Here is a 27907-nt window from a genome sequence, read left to right as displayed (position 1 = left end):
GTGGGCTTTAGGAGGCTGGTGTGTTGATTTGCTCCCTGATTCTCAATGTCTGCCCTATACCAGGCTGTAAAAGCGAGGGTCATGAGGGAACTGAAGGGTGCCCAAGGAAGGGTCCACTTCACGGCAGACCTCTGGAGTGGCCGTCATCATGGCTACCTCGTCATCACAGCCCACTGGTGGCAACCGGAGGATCTCCGCTGCCCCAGGGAGAGGTCGGATTCCCAGGAGGAGGTGGCCCCGGGCTATTGGCGCCGGGCTATTGAGTGCTCCTGCTGCAGGCAAGGGGGATGGATGAGGTTCATACGGGCAAGAACATCGCGGCCATGATCAGGGCTGCCCTGAGGGAATGGGCTCCCACGGGGCAGGTTTTCTGCGGATTCATGGTCACCGACATGGGAAAAAACAAGCTGGCGGCCCTGGGAGAGGCATCCCTAGACAGCCTGGGCTGCCTGGCACACAAACTGCACCTAGTCATGACGGATGTTCTAGGGCTACGGAGCAACATCAAAGCCAGCTGGGACCAATCGACGTTGTCCATACGCGCATTGCTGGACAGCTGTCGGCACCTGTCAGCCCACTTCTCGCGCAGCATCAAGTCTTCGCATGAGCTGCTCCAGAGGCAGGGGGAGGGATCCTAAGCACTACCTCATCCAGGACACGGCCACCTGCTGGAACTGCACCTATGACATGGTGAGTTGTCTGGTGGAGCAAAAGAACCCTGTTCAGGACATAATGTCCTTGATGCTAGTCTTGCAGGGGAGAGAGGAGCTCAGCCTCAGCTCTATGGGCGGGCACAAGGGGGTGCCGCTGGGCAGCGGCAAGACCCCCAGTCACCGAGTTGGGAGGTGGCCAGATGTCTCCCCAAGCCTGCACATGAGGAGGGGGCAGCCACAGACATGACCCATGTCTGGGGGTCCATCACTTCAAATGGAGGCATAAGGCAATTGTCATTGATGGCTCCAATTCTACTGAATGGGACTTCCCTGAGGGCATCAGCTTTGGGGCACTATAACTCGGAGATCTGTATTGCAATCTTCACAAAACTTGGATAGTGGCTGGAGAAGAGCCTACTGAAAACTCCCTGCAAGTTTGGGCTCTCTGAGCATGAAGAGGGCCGTCCTGGCCCCCCCCTCCGAACCCCAAACCTCGAACCGGTTTGGAAATCGGGTGAGTTTGCTAAGTTCGTGTTCCGTGGAAATGAATGAACCACGAACCAAGCAATTCAGTTTTTTTCATTCCGTGTCCATCTCTAATAAAGAGGGACTATGACCTCCTGTGATTTCGATGTAATGGCTCTTTTGATACAACCCAAGACGGAGTTTGCCTTTTTTGCCACCACATCACACTGACTGCTCATATTTAGTTTACAGTCCACTCTTACTCCAAGATCTCTTTCGCATACACTACTACCCAGAAGTGTATCCCCCATCCTGTATTTGTGCTTCACATTTTTGTGGCCCAGATGTAACACTGTGCACTTATCTATGTTGAATTGCATCCTGTTCTTGGATTGTTTGCCACTCCTCCCAATTTGGTATCATCAGCAAATTTAATGAGTAGTCTGTTTACCCCTTCATCCAGATCACTGATAAAATATTGAAAAGTACCAGGCCCAAAACCAAGCCCTGTGGCACACCACTGGACACCTCCCTCCAATCTGATGAAATGCCACTGACCACCACTCTTTGAGTGCGGTCCTCTAACCAGTTCCCTATCCACTGGACTGTCCTATAGTCCAGTCTGCAGTCTTCCAGTTTACCCATTAGAATGTCAGGGGGAACTTTATCAAAAGCTTTACTGAAATCCAGGTAAATCGCATCAACAGAGTTCCCCCGATCCAGTAAGCTGGTCACTCGATCAAAGAAGGTCTGACAAGATCTGTTGGGGACAAAACCATGTTGACTTCCCCGGATCACTGAGCAGTCCTTCAGATGCTTACAGATCAATCCCTTTAAAGTCTGCTCTAATACCTTCCCAGCCACAGAAGTCAGAGTGACCGGCCTGCAGTTTCCCGGGTCATCCTTCTTCCCTTTCTTAAAGACTGGGATCACATTCGCTCTTCTCCAATTTTGTGGCACATCCCCAGTCCTCCAGGAGGCCTTGAAGATGATACGTCCTTTGCAAAGCTTCATCATCTCCCTTGTTGTCCTCCCTCTTATGGCTGATACACACAACCAAACTTTCATGCATGTTTAGGCAGGAGAATTCCACTGAGCCCTAAGTGTGCACAGGATTGCCATCTTAAATGATAAGCCTCCAGAAGGATATCTGAGTATCTTTTTAATACTCAGCTGCAGCATTTAATGGGGGGGGGGGGAGAAAACCAAAATCAGTCGCTCTTTTACCTGCTTCACCACTAGCTCTGCAGAACTCTCAAGTTACACTCTGCAAAAGCATGAATCATACAAAATGACTGATCACTTACCAAAATCTACCCTTGTTAGTATGCACTGCATTGGATGGTCAGTTGTATGCCTTGTTGTCGTTGCACCACTTTCATAACAAGATGCACAGAGATCGTAATCGTAGCAAATTAAACACTTGTATCTGCGACCTCGAAAATTTCCTTTTAAACATGCATCGCAGCTGACACCTGAAAAAAAAGCCACAAAAATGAATTAACACTAAACTATACTTCATTTAACTAGGAATCTGTCCATTTGGTAATACGACAGCTTTTAAATTTACTTTTACTGTAATGTCATTGCTTTATGCTCACCATGTGTAACCTCAAGTCTCTGCTGGGAAAACAGCAGGGTATAAATAAGCTTGGATATCGGTGCTTTGTCTAAGAAAACATTCTATTTGACTTCTTTAACCAATATTTTATTTTTCAGTTCTTAAAAGTTTTATCTTCCCCAAATGAGTGTATGCTCAATAGCACCCACCAGCCAGATGTAAATAATCATTTATTTTGACTTTTACTCTACTCCTTTCCTCAAAACATTGAAATTCACTAGTGTTTGGTTATTAGCTATTGTGCATTAATGCCAATATCACTGAATTTCACTATTTCAGGATACATCCATCATAGCCTTACAAATATTCAAGGATATTCCTATATTCAAAAGAACGACATAAAAAAGCATTTGGTTCACACACGACATTTTATGCTCATTTAATAGTGGTACTTCAAAATATTATTGCTATACATCAACAATACAATGATGGTAACTCCATTAAGACTTGTGCTGATAAACAAAACAAGTGAGGATCAATTTTTTTGGTTAAACCTATCTCTGGTTTGTCCCAGTAAGACCATTCCTTTTTAAGGCAGGAGTGGATTCAAAAGTTTAGCCCACTCTGAGACAAGGATCTTCAATGCCATAATACCTCCAAATCCATTTGCCACAAGATGTGGAGCAAACAGGACATGCCATCTCATAGTACAGTTTTGCACATTTTGTTCTCTCAAGTTACATTCACTGAAATATTTGACATTAAAATCTTCAAATCCTATTTTGTACAGATATGAGCACAAACCTTCCTTGGCAACTATTCAAAGCTAGCTTTCCATCATATCCTTTAAATGTAGGTGTACTAGTTCTTGTTCTGATCTAAATCTACCAAAAACGGCATATTATGTATGCACAACTATACAAGACCAAATGTATGCCATATAAAACTCTGCAGAACAAAGAAGAGGACTCACTGAACTGAGGACGGAAAAATATTTTCAGTTCATACATACTAGCACCAAATTTTTATAAAGCCAGATATCAGTGGTTTTTTACTCCTACATTTTGACAAGAGTTAAATTAAAATGCATGTTAGTCTAATGCCAATTTACCTCAGCTAACATAATACAATTTATTTTTTTCCTCCTGGAGACGCATACAGTGCAAGTCTTTCTAGCAAGCTCAGCATTTCAAAAATTTCTCCATTCCCACCTTGAACAAGTTTCCCCAATCGGTGTACTTGTGATTCACAGTTTTAAAGTAAATTTTTGCAATACAAATAGTACTCTAAAAATTCTCCACCTTACATTACTACTCTTTCAATTAAAAGTCTAAACAAGCTCTTAAAGTTCTGAGAGAACAGTAATAGCCGCTCCAAAGCATGTCAATTTCTCAAGCCCAGAACTTCCAACTCCAGCGCTACTTGTTCAGTTATGAAAAATGTGCTCTTGTACTTCAGGGTCTTAACAAATGCTCTCTCACCAATCCTAAGCAGTTACGCCCTTCTAAGTTCACTGCAGTCAATGGGTTCAGAATGGCACTGTTAATCACTGAAAAGGGATTAAAAGGGAATCACCCCACATTTCAACCAGAAAGCAGCATAAACCCATTGTAGTTCACCCACTGAAATACGACAGGAATTTGGAGCACATCTTTCTCACCAGCAGAAGCCCAACCTGAAACGTGGGGCAGGAAATTTTCCAGTGCTTTATTTTTCTGTGAAAAAAATCCAATTTCTAAAAATCGATTGTGTCATAAAACTAAAACAAAGAATGGATGTCATTGGCAATACGGTGTTAGGTAAGCTTGGTAGTTTCAACACAGGATCCAATAAGCTTTTCCAGTGGAAGGATCGGGTCAGCTTTGACCACCCCAAAAAAGGTATGCTGAAGGACCATCAGAGTTGCACAGACAAAACTATATGGGCTGGGGGCTGTAGTAAGGAAGAAAATCAGGTGACACAGCGTGAAAAACCTGGCTGAAACCCACTTTTTAAAGATGATTACTCCTAGGAAATGTGTAAGAGTATATGTAGGTTTCACTGACTTGTAACTGGGATGGGAAGAAAACAAAAGTCTAAATTTTAAAAAACCAAGTTATGAATCCCCAATTTGTTCCACAGGTCAAACAGAAACCAAAGCTACAATTCTTATTTATACGCCTTCTGTCACATGGTAGAAGAGATCCTGTAACCCCCTATCGGATATGGAACTAACAAGCGATGCAAGTGATGCTGGGCAGAGTGACGGTGAAACTGAGGCGCTCCAGTGACCTGCATCATGTAGTAGAGTTAAGCTCTGTTGAAACAGAACAGACGCTCGTGTCTATGGAATATTAGGCAAAATACTGGATAAAACCCTGAATTAATCTGATTTAAATGACACATGATCACCCACCCACCCTCGGCCCAATCCAATACTTCAATTCCCATATTTCTTACTACTGGGACATAAACATTAAAAAACTGTTTACTAAATACAAGTCAAAACCAATACGCTAAATCAAATCACATACTATTTTAATCATTGAAAAATTTTCCAGTGTATATTTTCCCAGAAAACAGGCACTACCAAACCCACTCATCACTTTCACCAGCCAAGCAGGGTAGGCATGTGTGCCAGAAGCACGTCTCCTTTACAGCCCTAAACCATTTTATCTATCATGGCAACAACGATTGAACTGGTAAGTATGTTTGGGATCTGCAGGAAAATGTTTACAATTCTGCAACATCTCAGTTCCACTAAACTGCACTGTGGCAAGCGGGACTTTTGTAATTCTTTGTTTGTATGCACTGTGTCTTTAAAACAGCATGTTTCGGCACCACTTTCTTGCTTTGGTACCTGATTGCAGTTATGAAGGTGGATGACTGGATCACTGTGGCCTGGACTGTAAGTGATGGCACCAGACCCATTTGTTTACAATTCAGGACTAAACACTTATAAAATAGGGGTGGGGTGGGGTGAGATCATCTTTAAGAGGATGTGCAGAAGAGAGACAGCGGTAGAGTCAAACAATGAAACCAATTTTCAGCTGTAATAGAAATACTCAGCATGTATACAATGCTTTAGAGTGTGCCAACTGCTTCGCACATATTCTCTTCAACAACCCCTTTGAAAGAACTCCATAGAGAAGGCCGGTATTATTAACCCTGGACTATGGGATGGAGCTCTAAGGCTGAGAGAATGACAAACAGCTTATCCTGGGAATGCATCATGTATTCCCTTCTTTCAAATTACCTGGCTAAGCAACATTAATGAGGGCAACCCCCCAACACTGCGAGACTTTGCACATTATGGATGAGTGAAATATGAATGTGCATCAGTGACAGCTTCACATACTTGCACTCCACACCGGAGTCACGCCCACACTGTCAGCTAACGCTCCTTTACCTTAATAGCAGGCAGTGCGTGAACTCTGTTTATCAGTAATTTTTTTAAAAAAGTTCCCTTGCTTTTCCACTGACCTCCTTGAACTGATTTCTAAGGTTGCTCTGTGATCGCACGCCCTAGAATTTCCGCGCAGGTCTCTCTCACCCTGTTTGCCCCCTTTTACTTCACCCATGGATTTATTTAGAACACCAATAGAAACAGGACAGAATTACTGAAAACTGTGCCACTGGAGGGTCGAAGCTAAAGATAAAAATGGCTCATCCTAATTTTAAACAATTAACTTGCTGCTTTCCCTAAGACTTTCAGTGCCTTTTTAACTTTCAGGCACCCATTTCTAAAGGGCGTGCATTTCTTGCTATCATCCAGAAAATCCAAGACAAGCACACAGAGTCCATTGCCCCAGGTACTTTTTTCTCAGCTGGGCCTATTTCTAGTATTGGAACATAGTTGGGAAAAATGGGGGTCATGTATTGGCATAGGTAGGTTTAGCACTGACCCCTCCAGCTCTGCTTTGTATATGATGGGGCACAGCAAGGTTTAAAAGAGGCCTAGCACACCATGGCTGAGCAAGCTACAGAGAGGCTGCTTTGGTTTAATGATTTGCAGCTCAGCTGGGCCAAACCTTCTGAGAACCAGAGTGGCATAGTGGTGAAGGAACTGAGCTGTGATCCAGGAAGTCCCAGTTCAAATTTTACTTCAGACACAAACTCAATGGCTGGCTTTAGGTAGGCCCTTTTTCTCAGCCTCAGCTCCTAGGCTGCAGTATAGGGATAAAAAGACTGGCCTGCCTTGTCTGGTAGTTTTAAGTTACAGAGGTAACATAAAGCGCTTCAAACAATCTAAACCACTACGAAAGATCTATACATTTGTGCACAGAAATTCATCAGTTTACTTGGTGGAAGTGTAAGTTTTGAGCACTGAGGGGTTTGTGTCTGACAGCAGTTTTTTAATCCTCCGGTGTCATTAAGCTTGGGCTGCTAGTTGTTCAATGACTGGGATGCCAAAATTGCTATTAAGAATCTACTAGACTCTCAAGCATAAGCTCAGCAAAAATTTTATTTGCTAGCAGAGATAATAAAAACAAACATTTAAGACTTACAATTACTTAATGTGTAAAACAACTGCACTTGCTAGAATTCCTCAGAACAATGCTACCTACATTGGAGAGAGACAGCTGCCCAATTCAACAGGATTCCCTTTGAAATGAATTGTTCCCTGCCTGAATAGTTGTGGACATTTGTTTACTGGGGGGCATGTGGAATTGCATCTGTAGCAGGAACACGTTACACAGAAAACAGCATGGTAGATGCTTTACCTTAAGTTAGTTATCCACCAAGAATGAGGGCAAAAGTCACCACAGATATATGAACTTGGAACAGTCACTAGTGAATAAAACCCCTTACCCCTTTGCATGTGTGTAATTGGGTCTCTTCGGCAGTCCCTTGTCGAAGAAGGGCCTGTTTTCCTGCTCATCATACATACAAATACAGCCACATTCCAAGAGATTCGTGCCACAGACATTGAAAGAGCAACACATTATTTATTAGTCTATGTGCTTTAACTAGCATATTCATCAACTAAAGCTGTGGCTCTTAACCTTTAATCCAGTACCACCCACTAAATATGCAACATCACTATCGAATCCCAGCCCACCCCCAAATCACAAGTAAAAACTTTGGACAGAAAAACAAGTTAACTTTTTAAAATTTAAGATATATACATGAGATACAGAGTTTTCTCTTGAAGAAAGGAATACACTCTGATAACTGGGTATTCTCCTACACACAAGCACTGGAGGTAGGAAGTAGTTTGCTCCTTCGGTCTCCAGTGCGGAGAGAGTGCCCACCATCCTCAACCGTTTCCTGCCTCCTCCTGAGAACAGGGCAAGGAAAGAACGCCACATTTCTTTGTTGAGCTCTTAGGTTCTTTATTCTTTAGTGTGCTATTCTTCTGGGTCTATCTACTCTTCTTCTCTGCTCAATGAAAAAACAAGCAGGCAAAAAAATTGCCTTTTTACGACTTTCATGTTCCATTTCTCCAACCTCTCTAACTCAGCCATGGTGGTGGCCTCAGTAGCTTTCTCATCTGTTCCAGACAACACCGCAGTGTCCTCTTTGAAAGGAACTGAGGCAGCCATTCCTCTCATGGTGAGGCAAAAGATTTCACTGCCTAGAGCATGGCTTCCTCATCAGTCACCAAAAGTGTTACCTGGCTCCCTTGCTGTCTATTCTTGGCTTGGAGTGGTCATAGATTTCACCCAAGGCATGTGCTCTTCCTGTCACCCAAGGCTGAGGATAATGCAAACAGCCAAGCAGGTCCAGCCAGTGTGCTCGGCCAACCTGATGCTCCTGGCTCAACTACCACTGAATATGCGCCATGGGTACACTTGTGATTACTTCAGTGGATGCTTCTTCCTCACCAAAAACAAATCACAATGAAGCAACACCCAAAAGCTGCAATAAGCAGGACCACGCATGGTGGACAAGAGAAATCCATCTTTTTCAGGACAAGCCTATGCAAGTTTCTACAGATATACAAGATATACTGATGCCAGCCTGATAGGATGAGGGGGCAGGGGCTCACTGCTCCATCAGACATAACCAGGCAGTCCAGTCTTGGCCAGAGACTCTCTCCAACATCAACCTCCTGGAACTCAGGCCTATTCATGCGGCACTCAACTTCTTCAGGGCCAAATTCACCACCTCAACATCTGAGTCAGGACAGACAATACGATGGCAAAAACCCATGTGAACCACTGGTGGTGGGGGAGGGGGGAGAATACCAAGTCCTTCAAGCTGCAACAGGCAGAGGACATTTGTGGATACCTCAGCATACAGTCAGACAGGCTGAGCTGCAGTTGCCTGGACCAAAGGGAATGAGAACTCAGCAACTTACTGATCCAGCTTCTAATTCCTCAATTTGGTCAACCACTAGTAGACCTCCTTGCTACTTCCCAGAACTCCAAACTTCCAAGATTCTTCAATTCTGACAGGATGCCCCCAAATTACTGAGGACTTTGTGATTTCTTTTTGCCTTCCCCTCCGTTCTGTTAATTCCAGAAGTCACAAACAAGTTCAAGCAGGAAAGGCAGAACTGATTGGTATAGCCCCAGCTTGGCCTTGGAGACCTTAGTTCTCAAGGCTGCATCGATGCAACCCTATGAGGTAGATTAGGCTGAGAAAGTGGGATTGGCCTAAGGTCACTCAGCAAGCTTCCATGACAGAGTGGGTGTCCTTGGTTCCGAGGTGCGATCCCTGGAGGAAGAAGTTAATACAGCTAACACAGTGACTCAGCAGCCTGGAACCTTCAGTGTAACAGGTTCGGGCTCCTCAGCTGCTTCTGCTTTAACAGAGATGATAAACCTGCACCTCTAAGCCCAACCCTTTCTGAAGGCAGTTTTTTCCGCTTGGTTCCATGTATGCCCCTACTCCCTTTTTCCTACCAGGGAAAGGTGCTGGCTCTCCCAAGCATTCTTAACCTCATTGCTGTAAGACCTCAGCCCTTACTTGGTGGTAGAGGGTTAAGAAGTGAAAGAAAAACAGTCTGTTATGATGGCAAAGAATTGCATTTAGATGGAGACTGACCTAAACCCAGCCAATCTGGCTTTGCTGCCATTGTGCTGTAACCTTGAGACTAGACTACTCTGACTTGTTCTATATATTGGGCTACCCTTTCAACCCAATACAAAATGCAGCACCTTGCCTTTCAGCTAGAGCAAACTCACTTGAGCATGTGTCCCCGTATTTTGGAGCATCTCCATTGGTTAACTACTTTTTTTCAGGCTCACAGTACACAGGTGCTGGTCCTTAACATACCTCACAATCAGGACTTAAGCACCTTAGGGATTGTCTCTATCTGTATGAACCATGTACCATCTCCACTTTTTGCTGGTCATATATTTGTGAGCCTCCTTGGGTTCTTTTGGGAAGGGGGCAGCAATAAAACAGCTTTTATAAATTAATGTTAACACTGACACTTCATCAGCTGCTCATGAACTGGTGATTTTACTTAATCTGTTAATAGCTTCTGTAGATGGAACTTGAGTGGTGTAACTTAAAGTAGTATATTACAAATTCTGCCATAATTCCCTTAACTTCAATTATCACTCCCCTCATCAGTTTTAGTATGTATTTCTTTTACCAGTTTTATTTTGTGCATCACTTTGATTGTTCCTGTGCTCAAAATAAAACCTGCAAGCAGGTAACAGGAATATTTTAGATTACAGGAGAGTTCCAATGGACCCATCGATTACAGAGTTGGTTACTTAAATGGTTTTGGAACTAGGAGTGAGAATTCGTTGATTCTTAATATGTAAATAACAGAGAGAATTTTAAACACACAAAAATGGAAACCTAATTCATCACTCTCAAATTGACCACTGGATTAATATATCATTGTCTGTAACAAATTTTTTAAAATTATCAGATTATATTTCATATAGGCAAGGGAAATTGTAATCCACTTGGTGTATCTGAAGTTGGTTTGAAATGTATAAGCTTTTTTGAGAGCCATTAGAGGGGGGAAATTAAATTTAGTTGGCCAAATTATGTAATTAGCAGCAGGGGGTTCTATGCTAAATTGTCTCTCTCTTGTATGTTGTATGAACAATAAAAGCCATTAATAGACAAAATCCAAGAGAAGAGTCTATAAAAGTGAGGTTTTACTGTCTCCATTCTAAGTACCTGTTACTGTGCCATAAAATGTTTGTTCTTATGATTAATTCAAGAAGGCACATCACTGATCACTACTACAGACTGAAAGCTTGCTGATATGGCATAGAAACAATACAAAACAGATGCCAATTTACTTAATAGGGAATGGATGAAAATTCTAGTACATAAGCAGCAAGAGGATTTATGTAGAACTAGCTGCGTATCAATGCTGTTCACAACAGCCAGGGAAACTGGAAAGTACCAGAAAGGACCGAGAAAAAACAGGCTGGCAGTATTGCAGATTTATAATAATAATAACATTCCATTTATATACCACCCTTCAGGACAACTTAATGCCCACTCATAGCGGTTTACCAAGTATGTCATTATTATCCCCACAACAAAACACCGTGTGAGGTGGGTGGGGTTGAGAGAGCTCCAGAGAGCCATAACTAGCCCAAGGTCACCCAGCTGGCTTCAAGTGGAAGAGTGGGGAATCAAACCCGGCTCTCCAGATTAGAGCCCCACGCTCTTAACGACTACACCAAACTGGCTCTCAGACAAAAAGAAAAGAAAAGAAATACTATAAGATCTCATTTAGAGATGCGCGTGCCAATATTTCCAAGATAAACCAGGGCTCATTTTGAGGTGGAACGCACAGGAATGTAGTTCTGGTAGTTCCCCAAAGAGGTCACATGTCAGGTGGCCCCGCCCACCTGACTCTCACCGTTTTGGCCTGGATTGGGGCCGAAATGGCCTGGATTGGGCCTCTGACGGGTGGTGGATCACTCTCCCACTCAGCAGCAGCCCAATCCTGACTTTTTTGGGCCCCTTTTTGCCATTTTGGGCCCAATTTCGGCCCTGAATGGCCAGGATTAGGTCCAAAACAGCCAGGATAGGTGATGTCAGGGGGTGTGGCATACGCAAATCAGTCATGCTAATAACACATTTCCGGTGATGTCAAGGGGTGTGGAATATGCTAATGAGTTATAATAATGAGTTCCTCCAGCACTTTTTCTATGAAATGACTCCTGGGATAAACACTATACACAAGTAGCAGACAAGATTTGGGTCCAGTACCACCTTAAAGATCAATGAGATTTCCAGGAGTCAGAGCTCCCTTTATCAGATAGAAGGAGTGGAAAAAGGAAGAGGTCCTTATAATCCAGGCAGAGGGTGGGAGGGGCATTGTAAATCAGTGCGTCAGGAAGCTAGCTATATGTTGTAGTTAGCTTGACAAAAACTGGGTGTGAAGAGCAGAAAATTAGCAAAATTAGCATCTGTAACGTGAGAAAAATCCTGTGTGCTGATTCAACTCTGGGGGATCCACTGTTCCAAATTTGCAAATAAATTCAATTTCAGCAATCTTGCATTGTAATTTTCCTTTGAAATTTCTCTGCTTCAGAACTGCTATTCTAATTCTATTTCTCACACCTATTTATTTTGCTCCTCATTTGTTTTTAGCAGTTTTAAGACTTTCATCAGTCATCCATCTAGGTGTCTTCCTTTTTTTGGCTACAGGAAAAGTCTCTGCACATTTACCAATGCCTTCTCCTGTGCAGTACTCATCATGGTTAGTTGAAAATGACTCTCGTTTCAGCCCAGTTCTTCTGGTTCTTCATCAATTTTACTTAATAATTCAAATCTGTTCTTTACATGGCCTTTAAATTCTTCAGGAATGTTATTTAGATTATATTTTGGCACTGTGATTATTTTGATTTTTTTTTTAGCTTTATTCTAATCTTTGATATTAAGAATTCATGGTCTGTACCACAATCAATTCATGGTCTTGTTTTAGCAGAGAGAATGAAGCTTTTCCACCTTCTGCTTCCAATTATGTAATCTATTTGATTCCTATATTGATCATCCAGAGATGTCTATGTATAAAATTGTCTATTTGGTTGCCTGAAGCATGCATTTGCAATGAACAAATGGTTAGTTTCACAAAATTCTATGAGTCGCTCTCCTGCTTCATTTCATAACCCTAGTCTAAATTTTTCATCAGTGTTTAATTCTGCTTTATCTCCTACTTTTGTATTCCAGTCACCTATGATTATCAGTGCAGTTTGTTTCAATTTCTTCCTCGAAATTTGCATAAAAACTTTCAATTTCTTCCTTCTCACCATTAAGCATGATTGATATTATTTGGTTAGACTTTGCATTACAGCTCTGTCCTGACTGCTTGTGCTATGTCTCACCTCACTATTAGAGCAACACTGTTTCTTCTGAGTTTGTCATTTGCAGAGTAAAACACTTTGTAACTTTCTAACTAAAAATGTCCTAATTCCGTCAATTTTAGTTCACTCATTCCCAGGATTACAAACCTTAAAGGTTCCATTTCTTATTTTATGATTTCCAGTTTATCTTGATTCTTACTTCCCACATTCCATGTTCCTGTTATGTGTGTCACGCAGCTCTGGACCTTCCTTTTGCATCTATTCTTACCAGCAACTGGACATCCTTTCAGCTTTAATCCCGTTCCATCATTAAGAACAGCACTATTCATACGTGTCCTCTGCTCTTTCCCAGTAGCCAATGGAGTGCCTTCCAATCTGAGGGTTCTGTCTTCCAGCACTGTCTTCCTTTGTGTTGGGTTGTCTCATCATAGGGTTTTTGAGGTAAGAGATCAAAAGTGGTCTACTGCTGCCTTCTCCTGTGCAGTACTCATCATGGTTAGCTGAAGAGTCACTGCTGTTGTCTGTGAAAGATCCTCTGCTGCAGCCACCTTCCACTACTGCTGCTGGAGAGGATTCTCTGCCCCCCCATCAACATTAGAACTGCCAATTCTCTTCTGCTGATGTGACTGTTGATTCCTGAAGCGCATGTGCATGCATCTGAGTACGGTGTCTCAGCACTGACCATTCCAATTCCACTAGCTGTTTAGACTCCTGACTGACTCCTGATGGCACTGCTCTCAGCTTTACAGACATACTCAAAACTCCTCATGATGTTAAGGTCTATATCCAAGAGGGGGCATATTACTAATAAACTACTTTATTTCCAACTGCTCCATCAGCTTCTTTTGCTCTTCCTTGTTTTCCACTGGACCACTGGCCTTCTTTTAAAGATCCTTTTTGTATGGCTAATTTTTTTTATTTTAAATTTTCATTTGAAAGGAAACAAACAAACAATAAAGACAATAAACAATGGATAATAATATCAACTATATAACAATACTCAAAACAATAAGAACAAAATATATAACAGCCTATTATACTACAAAACTATTTCTCCTCTCCATCCCTTTACTTACAATATACAATATTTTTTTACATGTAGACTATACCACTATATTCAGTTCATACTACCTGTTGCTATAAGTAGATTCCTACTTTTTTCACAGTTTAATGTGTCACTTTTATATTTATGCTTTGCTTCACCACTGTTTTTGATCTTTGGTTGGTTCCAGGTATCTACAAGTCAAATCCTATTCCGTTGTCTATTGGATGTCTGATCTTGTTCACTGTATTAACTTATTCTGTTGAACCCACCTGGAATCTCTGTGAGAAAGGTAGCCTACAAATAATGTAAATAAAAGTTAACTATTTGTATGGCTTGTGTTCTGTGGATTTTGCAGACGCCCAGTAGCCAGATAAAGACATATCTACTTCATGCATTCAATAGCTGTGCTCTTCTTTGGCATAAGCAAATTAAATTAATTTCTTTTCTGCAGTAATATTTCCCTGTAAAACAGTTCTAGAACACTCTATTTATAAACTGAGGGTAGCGTTCCCAAAAAAGCAAGCACCATACAACCTTTCCAACACAAAAGATCATCAAAGCAAGAGGGTTTTCATAAGACTTCACAGTATGCTTTAAGTAAGACTCTAACCAAAATCATTAAGGCCTTGCACATACTAATATGCAGAGAGTACCTGTGCTTCAAATAGCTCTGAGAAAAATCATACTAAGGAGACTAAAATGCCATTTCCCCCTTACTAATACATCTCAAAAATTCTTTGCATTAAACCAGAGGGGCTGTTTCCTCAGAAAAATATATAGAACCCATTCCAGCCCATTCCACATTTGGACACACCAATAGTTTCTCCTGTCAGTCAAGCTCCACACCATGCCACCCACACACTGTTTGTAAATACAGTCCTTGTATTCCAACCACCTTCTGCAATCTAGTTTTACTACGCGAGTCATGGAATTTTCACATTAGTACACAAAACCAGCCATCTAGCTCCACAGCTTCTTGCTAAACATTAGATTATGCAACAAAACACTGATGCTGTCTCTACTGGCTTCCAGTACATTGAAGGAAGTAAAGGTGAGTCTGTCCCGTCACTCATGCATGTATTCCCTTTCAGTCTTGGACTGTTTCTGCACAAAGGATTTTCTTTCCACCACTTTTAAAGCCAAACTCTTTCTGGCATGTAAACTTCCTCACTTTTTAATCAACCTTTTAAAAGATAAAAGCACAGCCACACTGTACTTTCCATCATAAGCTACTGAAGACAAGTTGACAGGTTTGGACAAATAAGCCACTTCTATTAAATCATTACACTCCTTCACATGCATAATGTATAGATGACTCCAATAGCAAGATGTATTCAACAGGAAAAAAAATAAATAGGGCCAGTACATGGACATAAAACTATGGCATCATTAGGCTTTTCAGTATCAAAATAAAAAAAGTATTTCTAATTGGGGTACATCCTTCAGGCAGCTTTTCTTGACATACAAGACAGATGTCCACATGAATTGTCCAATAATTAGAAAGAGGTTCTGAGAAGGAAGAGGGGTCAGATAAGCAACGATATCTTCACTTTAACTGAGCTCTTGTTCCTAGTTTGGTTGTTGTGTGTATAATTTCATGGAAGCCTGAAGTTAAGATGAAAGGAGGGGCAGAAGGAAGGACAAATGAAATGTGGGAAGTGAAATGAAGCACGGAGGAACAACGCTGGGCCTGACACAACTGGAGTACCCATTCCTTTACTTTCTCCATATGTATTTTTTAATACACTCAGCTGTTCTGAAGATTAAACTGCATTCTCCAGCAAACAACTGGCAGCCCCTTTTGCAAAGTTCGTGCACTATGTTTATTGGTTGAACTCAAGACCCTGGTCGTATCTCAAAGTAAACCAGAGCCAATGGGGTTATCTCAGCAAAAGACAGCAGATTCCTCATGGTATAACATAAAGCACACTTGCTGATGCTCACAATTGTTTTGTGATGTTGCACTTAAGTGAGGGGTCCAATACACAAGAAAAAAAATGAACACTTTAAATGCTTGCATTTAAGGCCACCCAGCCATTCAATTTTCCAAAGGATGAGACAACTGTTGATGTAGGATTTCCCACCCCCTGCCCCTTATCCCTGATTGCAGTCTGTGCAGCGGCAACAACTTTTTAAGGCATTCAGTCAACCAGATGCAACCTGGGGCTGGTGCAGGGATAAAAATGGCTCTCTTAACTGCAGTTTAAATACTGGGGAAAGACTGCAAGGTTGCATGTACCCTCCCTGCCAATCTTTCCTCTGAGGCACAGATTTTTCTTCCCTTGTAAGCTTCACAAAGGCATCTTAGCTGGTTTGAAACTAAAATCCTGCTTAACCTTAACCATGGTTAACATCTGTACCGTCGTAAAGCAGCAAGCAAGCCCACAATCTCATGGCCCTGTCTCTGGTAAAGAGAACCACAGTGCCATGTCTACTTTGATCCATTGTGATATTCAGAAGGTTAGAGAACAGCAGGTAGAAAGAAGGAAGAGATCAAAGTCAGGTAGAACTGAACGCTGCACAGAGACTAAAAGGATCTCTTGATGCTAGCAAGAGGCTTCATTGTTACATAAATAAAAAGAACACAGGTATCTACTGTGTCTTAAGAATGAAAGAAGATTAAAGAACTTTCCTCGCCCCAAATTTTAGCAAAGAAAATGAAAATGAACCGACTAGACTGAGGCCATTTGTATCAATCCAACCGATTCTGAGAGTCTGTTAACCGAATGGAGAAATGTAGCCTTAGTCCCTAATTGAAACACAGCAGCGATCAAAGACGACACAGGCACGTTGCTCAGCGACACCATAAAGAAACTCAATTCAATACCCTGATTCAAACAAACAACCAAGGCTGAAAATGTATTTCCACAACTGCTAGGCACCAAAGTCCATTTCCAGTCGCCAATACAGGAACTAATTAAAAATTAAAATTTCAAATTCCTAGGAGCCAGTATCAAATCTGCAACTGCCCAGGCGGCTAAGCACTTGGAATTCTGCACTCTGCACATAATCCCACACCAAGTTAACCATACCATGGATTTAGCTTTTAAAAGTACTTATAATAAAAAAATGCTCATTTATACAATTTTTTTAAAATTAGATTTTATTAATACAATAATACATTCACATAACATGGTAAGAACAAGACCTAACGTGATGTGCAAAAGCCATTAACAACCATACATCTAATAACTGTTTTCTCAAGAAAGGGTAGACTAAGGTCCATAAAGTAGGTATTCAGAGTGGTTCCTATGAATTATTTAAATAAATCTTGACCAAGAATTTATATAATCTTTTTTAAAAAAAGTTTAAAGTAAAGTGCCTGCAAGCTGACTGCAGACTATAAGCCACGCAACAGATTCTGAGCAACTGAAACGCTCAGAGGAAAGAAAGATCAAAAGAATTCTAGCAATGGTACGCTATACTGAAAGAGGAGCTTTTAAAAAGGAAAATATTCTTAACACAATGATAGCTGAATCCAAATGAACAGAACAGGTAAGCAGCAAACTGTTTCACACAAATCTACCAGCAATGTGTATGTGTGTGTGGGGGGGGGGGGGGAATCACACAAATTCATGCAAGCTAAAATTAAGTTCAGGTATGTCTGAACAAAATCTGCCAGTTCGCTGGCAAAACTATGATTCAAAGGAGTAATCATTAGTGTCAGCTTTTATTAAAACATTTTTATCCCACGATTTGTTCCAAAGATCCGGACACTACTTAACAATTAAAAAGGAGCAAAGCAATTATTACATAATGATTAAACACACAGCCAGCATGAAAACAGCTGGCACATCTCAAGCAATTGCGAAACCAAGAGGACACTAGTCCACCACGAACTCCAATTAATCACTACATCAATATAAATATTTGTTTTATGTTTCTTAAAATGCTGAGTGCTACCCGAAATCAAGTATCATCTGATCTCAAATAATCAATTTTTTTTTACATAAGTGGTACATCCCACTAAATATATAGCACATGTCAAGCAGCAATTCCTGCAGCAGCCCTATAAGTTAGGCTCCATATATTAATCCAATATTGTAGGAGCCAGATTAAATAATAGTGACTTACCTTAGCCCCTAGATGACCAGCACATCAGTCTTTACTAGGCAAGATTCTTGTGAGAATCCTGAATTATTCATTTTATGAAGTGTTAATCCCAAACTACTGTAGTTTGGTGTAGTGTTTAAGAGTGGCAGGACTCTGATTTGGAGAACTGGGTTTGATTCCTCACTCCTCCGCTTGAAGCCAGCTGGGTGACCCTGGGTCAGTCACAGCTCTTTCAGAGCTCTCTCAGCCCCACCCACCTAACAGGGTAATTGTGGGGATAAAAATAACACACTTTGTAAACTGCTCTGGGTTGGCGTTAAGTTGTCCTGAAGGGTGGTATATACATCAAATGCTGTCGTTGTTATTAACAGCAACACCTCACCAAGATTAAACCACATTTGCCTACCATACCTGAAATTCATATGTAGAATCACAGGTCTACTGACTGGTCAGCTACCACTAAACACAGCTGCCCCAATCCAGAGAGGAGGATCCAAGTGTGGAAGCAGCCTTCTGCGCACATAGCTCAGACATACTCCCACCCAGATTCAGCAGCTATTATATGTTGAGAAGCGGAGTTAGTGTCATATTAGCAAAGACCCGCGTAGGGAAGATTCCTTTGGGTGTCAAAAGTCTTTTCTGCCAAAGAAGTATTGAGGGAATAGATGGACTATCAAAAATTAGTATCAGCTTATGTGCCTGATAAGTATCACTGAGAGTCTCTATTGATCTCAGGTCCAGTGGGCTAATTCTGTTGCCAACTAGCCTTCTCAGGTGTTGTAACACATGAAATTTTGTATTCCAGGGAGGGATATGTCCATTATGGCAGCAAAAGGTCAGGTAGATCTTGTGAGGCTGTAGAACTAGCTGGTAAGAGCAGGGCCAGATCGAGGGGGGGGGGTAGTCTGAACTCATTCAGTATGCCGCTGGTCTCCCTGTCTTTATCTCCACCTTCAGGTAATGGTGAGACATAACCTCCTCGTTCCTCATGCAGATTATTATCCTGCAGCGTCTCGGAAGCAGGGCATAAGGCTGCGTATCAGTTAGAAGTCGTAATGGTATATATATTATATATAATTATTATATATAGCCACCATTGGTTCAGTTCAAGATACTGGTTATCACATACAAAGCTCTGCACGGCTTTGGTCCGGCATACCTACGGGACCGCCTCCCTCCCTATGTTCCTCCATGGCAGCTTCGCTTACCTAAACAGGGTCTCCTGCAGGTGCCAGGCTGCACACGGGTGAAATCAATAGCAGCCCATACACGGGCTCTCTCTGTGGAACGACCTGCTTGAGGAGGTCAGGAGAGCCCCTACTCTCCTGGTTTTCCACAAATGATGCAACACCAAATTATTCAAAAAGTCTTTTTACTCAAATGGGAGGGCTGTATTGTAGGGATGGGATCTCAGATGCTTCGCTAATGAGTTAGGGACTGTAGACTTCACCACTATGCTGCCTTACATATTATCTATTGCTTTAAATATGTACTCTTATGAACTACTACTTCATGTTGCCTAATGCCAGTCCTAGAATTGATTATTGTCAGGCTCTGCCAGTTAGATTTCCAGTTACTTCACTGCAGACACTTCCAGAGTCCAGATAGTTTCTTTATTAGCGATCCATCAGTATCAGCATACTCAGACAACAGCACTGGCGGAAGTGACGTAAAGGGGAAAAGCAATGTTAGTTATAGGGCAGGGTTCCCGCCTTGGGATAAGGACCGTTCAGTTCTTTACACATTCTCAGAGGCCCAGAATACAATACAGAGTATAATAGGCACACATGGCAGATAAGCAGGGCGCATCTGATATACTGCCCCTCCCAAGATGCCCCTCCCCTCACAGTGGACCCGGTTTCTCCGGGTAAGCTTTGTGAAATATGCGTACCAATTTGGGAGCATTAACATCAGCAGCTTTTATCCATTCCACATTACTTTTATTAAAGTGTACCCATTGAATCAGGTAAAAGAGTTCACCTCTTTCCAACTTAAGAGTCCAAAATGTCTTCAGTTTCAAAGGTCTTCAATTCCCTTGGCTGCTGCTGCTGCCAAGGGAGCTTCTTCCATCAAGGGCTGGGCTTTTCCATCTGCCCGGCCCCGCCCCTTGCCTGCTGCAGCCAACAAAGGCTGTTGCCAGAGGTCTGCCTGCACTGCTGCAGCCGCCACCAAGGGAGCTTCTTCCATCAAGGGCTGGGCTTTTCCATCTGCCCGGCCCCGCCCCTTGCCTGCTGCAGCCAACAAAGGCTGCTGCCAGGGGACTGCTTGCACTGCTTGCTTTGCTGCTGTTCATTGTTTTTATACCAAGTGTGTTAGTTATCGTAGTCTTGTGTGTGTTGTTCATGTTTGTGTTTTAATTATGATGTGAGCTGCCCTGAGCCCATTCGTGAGGAGGGCGTGATATAAGTCAAATTAAAAAAAATAGTGTGGTTGTCCATTCACAATCGGGGGTGGGGGGCACTCCTCGTTCCGGGTGCCATTTATCCGGGGGGGGGGGGCGCCTTTATTCAGGAAGCTGAAATGAAATACAGGGTGGACAGTTCCAATTTTTTGGGTAATTTCACCTCCACAGTCACTTCATTGACCACCCTCACCACTGGGAAAGGTCCTAGGAATTTCCACTCTCCCCACGCAGGTTCTTGGTGGATATATTCACAGAGTCTCCGACTTGTGATTTCCATGGGTCACATCTTTTTTGGTCTGCCTGTCTTTTATAATCCTCTTTTGCTTTGTCCAGGTTTTTTTTTTATCACTTCCCACTGAGCTATTAATCTGGACCACCAGTCTCTCAAATCCCCTGGGGGAGCTTCTGGTGGACTTTGGGCAAACGGCATGGCCTTCCCCTCATATCCATGAGCCACCATAAAGGGAGAGGCCCCGGTAGAAGTATGTACTACACTGTTAAAAACAATATTCGGCAAAAATCAAAAAGACTGTCCAGTTATCTTGTTGGTAATTAACATAGTATCCAACACTTGATTAACCCTTTCGGGATGACAGGCAGAGCTGAGCCCTTGCTCGATTCCTGCTACGGCAGAACTTCGCAATGAACTGTCTTCCCCTGTCCGAAATCACTTTCTCTGGGAAGGAATAAATTGGCTAGTTTCTTTGCGGTTGGGATCTTTGAGCAGGGGATAAAGTGAGCCTGCTTTGAAAATAGGACCACCACCACCAAAATTACAGATTTCCCCTTGGAGGGGGGAAGATTGGTGATGAGGTCCATCAAGACCGTTGCCCAAGGCCAGAGGGGGTTTCCAATGGCTGCAAGAGTCCCGGTCGTTCCACCCCCTTTCCCCCAATCAGACACACCTGGCATGTAGACACATATTGGGAGACATCCCGTTTCATGTTTGGCCACCAAAATTGTCTCTGGGTTAGATGCAAAGTCTTTACATAATCAAAGTGGCCTGCTAATTTTGCGTCATGACAGGTTTTTAACACTTCCCCTCCTCTCAGACTGGTTTGGATGTACAGTTTACACTTTTGGTACCAAATCCCATGTATGTCCTGTTCCGGTTCTCCCTTGGAGATGGCATCCTCTTCTTTTTCCACCTCCTCCTTTACCCTTTACTGAGTTCAGGGGTAATTTTAGAGCTCTGTGACTGGCTCTGCTTGGTAACGGCCTCCCCCAACTGGGTGCGTGTGGACATTGTATCCACCACTTCCTCCCTTTGGCTATCTTGTTGGGGTAAGCATGATAAGGCATCTCTGCAGGGAAATTGGATTTGCCTGGGAGATGTTTTAACACGAAGTTGAACTTGGAGTAACATTCAGCTCATCGCAGTTGTTTAGCCCCTAACCTGCAGGGAGTACGTAAAGCCTTGAGATTCTTATGATCTGTCCACACCTCAAAAGGCCCCTTGGCCCCTTCTGGCCAATGCCTCCACGTGCTTAACGCCAATTTGATGGTGGAAACTTCTTTATCCCACACCGCCCAGTGGCACTCTATATCAGAAATTTTTTTAGAGACTTAAGCACAAGGGTGTAATTTCCTGTTCTCATCCTCTTGCAATATGACCCCCCCCACACACACACACCCCGCTACATCAATCGCATCCACCTGCACAATAAATCTGTGATTTTCATCGGGGTGTCTTAAAACGGGTTCTGAGGTAAACAATTGTTCTAGTTGCTCAAACGCTGTTTGGCAGTTTTTTATCCATTCCAGTCTAGCACTAGGCTTCACTCCTTGCGGTCTCTTCCCTTTTGTTTTCAATTGATCAGTCAACAGCAAAGAGATTTGGAAAAAATTCTTTATGAAGGGTCTATAGAAGTTTGCGAATCCCAAAAACAAGTGCAATTGCTGCCTAGTTTTCGGAGGATCCCACCCCACCACTGCTTGCATTTTATTAGGGTCCATTTTCAGTCCCTCGCCCAAGATTTGAGAACCCAAGAAATCCAACTCCCATTTACGGAATTCACATTTAGACAGTTTTACTGGCAGGTGATGGTCCCACAGAGTTTTTAGTACCTCCTGTACTAATTTCACATGTGATTCATAGTATTTTGAATAAATTAAAACATCATCAAGATAAACCACCACCCCCTTGTACAGGTGCTTGTGTAGGACCTCATTAATTAGAGTCATAAAAAGCCCCGGAGCCCCTTGTAATCCAAAAGGCATGACCCAATATTCAGATTGCCCCAATGGGGTGTTGAAGGCGGTCTTCCATTCGTCCCCTTTCTTTATTCTCACCCAGAAGCACGCATCCCTTAAATCCAGTTTTGAAAAGATCTTCTACTGGGCTACAACCCCAAGTAGATCCCTGATGAGGGGAAGAGGGTAAGCATTCGACATCGAGACTGCATTAATCCCTCGGTAATCTGTACACAACCTCAGCCCCCCATCCTTTTTCTTGCACTGGAGCAGCATGGAGGGAGCTGGCAGGCCGGATGAAACCCCGAGCTAAGTTCTTATCAATGACTTGCCGTAGTTCCTCTTGTTCTCCCGGGCTCATAGAGTATAATTTCCCCTTTGGGAGTTTCTAATCAGGAATCAGTTCAATGGCACAGTTCGTGCCCCTGTGGGAGGGAAGCTCATTAGCCTCTTTTTCATCAAACACTTGACTTAAGTCTCTGTATTCTGGAGAAATTTGCTCCTTCTCCTCCCTGGTCAATAGGGCTACGTCCAGGAGGGATGGTGCTGCAGAGCCCCACTCTGGGTTCTATTTATGTCCCTGCTAATTTTCCCCATCGAAACACAACTCCTGGCTTCGCCATTTTAGTTGTGGGTCGTGATCCCACAGCCACCGTATCCCTAATACTAGGGTAAACTTAGTGGTGGCGCTTACTATGAAAGTCCGAGCTTCCCAATGACTCCCCATTCCCATTGGGGTACGCTCAGTCTCGTGGCTGGAGGGAATCCCTTTCATCCGGGAACCGTCCATCTGTTCAAATACAATGGGGTGCTCCAGCTTATACACATTTAGTCCTAGTCCTGTGACTAAGCGCAGGAGCTATCAGGTCCTGAGTGCGCCCTGAGTCAATTAAAGTTCGCACTTGGATGTGGGTTCCCCTCCCGGGGTTAACTAGCATGACTGGCACAGAAAACAGGGCCCCTCTATATCTCACCTCCTCAGGAGTGGACTTTTTTTCGACCTGCCGCCGGGGCCTCCTCACAGCAGGTCACTGGCATTTTCAGCCGGCATAGGCAGGCCCCTCTTCTTCCCCCGAAGGATCTCCACTCAATGCCTCCAATTCCTCTCCCACCTTTAGGCTGGTTTCCACTTCGCTCCGTCTCTTTGGAACTTTGCGGGACAGCTTGGTCGCAGGTTCTGGGGTTTTCCACACTGGGCGGCTCTTCTCTGTGGCTTCTTTCTTTCCACTGGAGCAATCTGCCGCGAAATAGCCCGATCCTCCACATTGTAGACACAGCCTCTCTTCAAGTGGATGGCCTTCTCCGTCCCTGGTGAACAGATCTTGGGTAGCTTCTTCTCTTTTGCTCCTGTTTCATGGGGAGGACTATGAGTTTCAACATGGTGTTGCATTTTCAGGAGCTTGACCACTTGGTCTCGGTTTTCTACTTCGCAGGCAAGCTGGATCCATCCTAAAAGTGTTCTGGGGTCATCTTGCACCAGGGCCTTTGCCACCAACTCTGGGTTCAGCCCCGCTCAGAAGCATTCGATTTTAATTCCCTCTGTCCAGTCTTGTACTTTGGCCGCATGCTGCCTGAACTCCGCACACACGGAGTGGCCGCCTTGCCAAATTTGTTTCAATTTGGTTCTGGCCCTCTCCTCCTCAAGGGGGTCTTCAAACTGAGCTCTTAAAGCTCATACGAATGCTTCCAGATCTTGCAGTTCCGGGGCCCGCGTTCCGTATACGGTGACATACCATTTGGCCGCAGGACCCCCGCAATTGGGAGCCCAGGTAGCTTACCCAACTGTGTTCATTCGGGAAGATGTGACTCCACTCTTGGGAAAATTCCATCGTCTGCACCAGGAAGAAGCCCAGCTCCTTGGGGTCTCCTTCGAAGCAGGCATCCAGTTTACACCATCTGAGGTGGGGGAGCTGTGAGGGGAACCACTGGTGGGGCACCAGGTACTCTCCGAGGGGGGGAGTTGCAGGAGGAAACACTGGTGGGGCAGCTGGTACTCTTTGTGGTAGTGGAGCTGCAGGGGGATCACTGGCGACTCAAGAGGTACATTTTGCAGGCCCAGCCCAAATAGGGTTCCGCCTCTATCAGGTCCTGAGCCAGCCAGTACCCCAGCAGGAGGCAAGCACTGCATCAGTTCTCGTAGTCCTCCCATCACCCGCATCATGCCATCCTTCAGGTCACCCAACTCTCCCCAGATGGCTCGCATCTCGGCACGGATAGCTTTCCGACCCCCACGTGGTTTGCGGTCTTGGGGGTTGCTTTGGTCTGATTCTGAGACATCATCTCTCTTCTTGTCTTCCTGTTTCATCCTCATCAGATGTGACTGGAGAGGTTTTCTTGGGGTCGACCAGTTCGATGGCATCACCCTTCTTCTCCTCATCCTCTGTGCCATCATTATCAGATTTGATGGGGACTTCCTCGGGTTTCAACGGTTCCTCAGGTTTCACCGGCTCTTCCAGCAGGCACGTTAGGCTGTGGCTGAATAGTTTGCTCCGCCGCCTTAACTTGTCCTCTTGGTTCTCCGATTTGTGCGGTGCCCACTCACATGGCGTGGTTAACAGCCAGTTCTGATGTGGCACCCCAGATTTGGGGATCGTCCCAATCCCTCTCCCCACTGAACCTCGCTCCTGGGTGGGGAGGGTGGAAGACTTCTTAGGTATTTCCTTAGGTCCCGTACCCGTCTTGTCTGGCATTGTGCAGGTAGCGGATATCGAGCCCTTAGTTCCAAAGGAACAGCAAGCCTTCTGCCAAAATGTCAGGCTCTACCAGTTAGATTTCCAGTTACTTCACTGCAGACACTTCAAGAGTCCAGTTAAAGTTTCTTTATTAGAGATCCATCAGTATCAGTGCACTCAGACAACAGCATTGGCAGAAGTGACGTAAAGGGGAAAAGCAATGTTAGTTATAGGGCAGGGTTCCTGCCTTGGGATAAGGACCATTAGAATTTAGGCACAAAGGGCCTAGAAGACGGGAGGGGGTAGGGTTAGGGAAGACAAGGATGAGCTCATTTCATGTCTCAGTGAGATACAGCTCCAACCAACACTTCAAGGACACTTTCCCATGCCAGTCGAGAAAGTGAAAGTAGCCACCTGCAAGATAAGCAATTCGTAGCTACACAGTTAGAAAGCTACACAGATAGTTCTTTACACATTCTCAGAGGCTCAGAATACAATACAGAGTATAATAGGCACACATGGCAGATAAGCAGGGCGCATCTGACAATTATGTTCTGTTGCAGTATTTCTTCTACTCTGTATTGGATTCTTGCTAATGTTATGTCTTTTTAAACTTGTATCTATTTACCTTATGGCATTGTTTATGGAAATGTCCTTGATACTGTATGGAAATATACTTGATACTGATTGTAGTAATCTCATACTGTGTGATCCACCTTGAGCCTCAGTGACATAAAAAAATGACTATTTGCAGGATTAGGGTCAGTATCCAAATTAGGGGACTAGAAAAAAGCTACCATGATGCCAATTTTATAGCACCCTCATAAGACATTATAGTTATAAATAAATCAACACACGCACAACCAATTTCAACAATATTTCAGGGATCCTGAGAAACACTTGCCAGAACATCTTAATACCATGCAGAATGCTGAAATTAAAGGACAATCTTCGCTATGGTAACAGGAATCGCAAAGCAAGCAAGGCAACCCTTTTCATTTGGACCAACTCGTTTGTGAAATGCTGACGGCAAGCTTTTGAGATATGCTTTTCAAGTCATTGCTGAAGATCCATGGAGGGCTGATATTCTGAACTCTGTTTACAGATGTAGTCAGCCCATCTCAATTAGAAGCATCACATAGCTAAGAAAGGTACAGAAAAGGGGGGTGCCAAAATGACTGTGCTGCTGAAGCATCTTCATTACCAGAAAAGGCAAAACAGGTCTGGCCCTTTTAAATCCCTTGCAGAGAAGAACCTCTCTAATAATATTAACACCAAATACAACAACCAACTCCTTCTCTAACATCCGTACCAGAATTCTGTGTCAGTCAATGAAACTGGCAGTAGATCCATGGAAGTATGTCCTCATAAAATTAACTTACTGAACTCATTCAACTGATTCAACATTTCATACAGGAAACACCTATCGATAGTTCTAGCATCTAAACTGAGCCTCCATATTTGGAGGCCTACACTGCATTCTATCTGATATGGACAAGCTAAGGACCTTCCTTGCGGCAGAGCCATTTCCTCACATCTTTTACGTTTTGTCATTTTATTCTTTTTCATAAACTGCCTTGAGGCCTTAGAAAAGATTCAACTGTACTAAATAAATACGAACAAGTAGAGCAATCTATCACAGGAAAAGTTTAGCAGGCAGCAAGAGCGAGAAGGGTGCCACCATACATTTTCTCTAGCACTGGTATTGCCTATTCTAAAATCCAGCCTATCCTACCTCTAGCCTCTCGGTCTAGACTGGTACAAAGGCCTACTGAGAACAGAACTGTTATCCGCTTTGCTGATTGCCTGCACTCTCCCAGTTCAGTGGCTTGCTCTTTTCCTCAATACAGACTTCCCTTCACTATGCCATCTCAGAAAGCTGAATTCTAATATATCTTCTGTGGCCAACGTGCCACAGTTCATAAAGCTAGTTAAAGGAAACCATGCACATTTCTCAGTTACAAAGGCTTAAACATGAATACACTTTAGTGCCTTGGTACCCCAGCACTCTTTATAATCCATAAATTATGCCCACTTAGATCTGGCAGAAGCTTATAGAGGCAGACACACTTTCTCTGCTGAGGATCTCCAAATCAAATACTCTTGTTTTTCTTGTACTTGCCCCGCAATACAATCAAGATTTTGCAAACGTGTCTATCGGGAGTCTTAACAAAAAGGCTGCATGGGGCAGAAATCAAATATACAAAACAAAGATCCTATGTTGGCACCTACACAACTAGCTTCCACTTCCTGTCGATCATTCGGCACCACCCGCTGCTGCAGGGAATACTATTGAACCAAAAAAATATTTCTTCATAGTTAACTTGGAAAATTCATTGGCACAATGTATAGCGGTGCCCCCAATAGACCTCTCACTTTCTTTTTTAAAAGATTCGATAAATCCACAGGGGTCAGCTCCTTAAACTGTGGTAGCTAAGGGAACCTGAATATTCAGAAATAGCATGTCCCCATTTATAGCTTTGCCTTTCTTCCACTACAGAACAGACGCATATATTTGTGTTATGTGACTTTATATGTTTTTATGATAGTTTTATTGATAGTTTCAGGTGGATGGCCACGTTGGTCTGCAATAGAAGAGCACGTTCAGTAGCACCTTAAAGATCAACTAAATTAGCAGGGCATG

At 43.3% G+C, this 27907-nt stretch overlaps 1 protein-coding gene across 2 annotated transcripts in view; it reads right to left on the bottom strand.

The window, feature by feature from the left end:
- The window catches only part of KCMF1 (potassium channel modulatory factor 1), a 72352-nt gene that overhangs the window by 31675 nt on the left and 12770 nt on the right, over positions 1 to 27907 (bottom strand). For both annotated transcript variants that reach the window (XM_054986199.1, XM_054986198.1), the window contains exon 2: positions 2426 to 2593. In XM_054986199.1, coding sequence (XP_054842174.1) covers positions 2426 to 2593 — 168 coding nt within the window. The remainder of the gene's footprint in view (positions 1 to 2425; positions 2594 to 27907) is intronic.

The sequence above is a fragment of the Eublepharis macularius genome, chromosome 8 (assembly GCF_028583425.1).
Source record: "Eublepharis macularius isolate TG4126 chromosome 8, MPM_Emac_v1.0, whole genome shotgun sequence".
NCBI classification, from domain to species: domain Eukaryota; kingdom Metazoa; phylum Chordata; class Lepidosauria; order Squamata; family Eublepharidae; genus Eublepharis; species Eublepharis macularius.
Note: the sequence above shows the minus strand (reverse complement) of the source record. Positions and strands in the feature narration are given on the sequence as shown.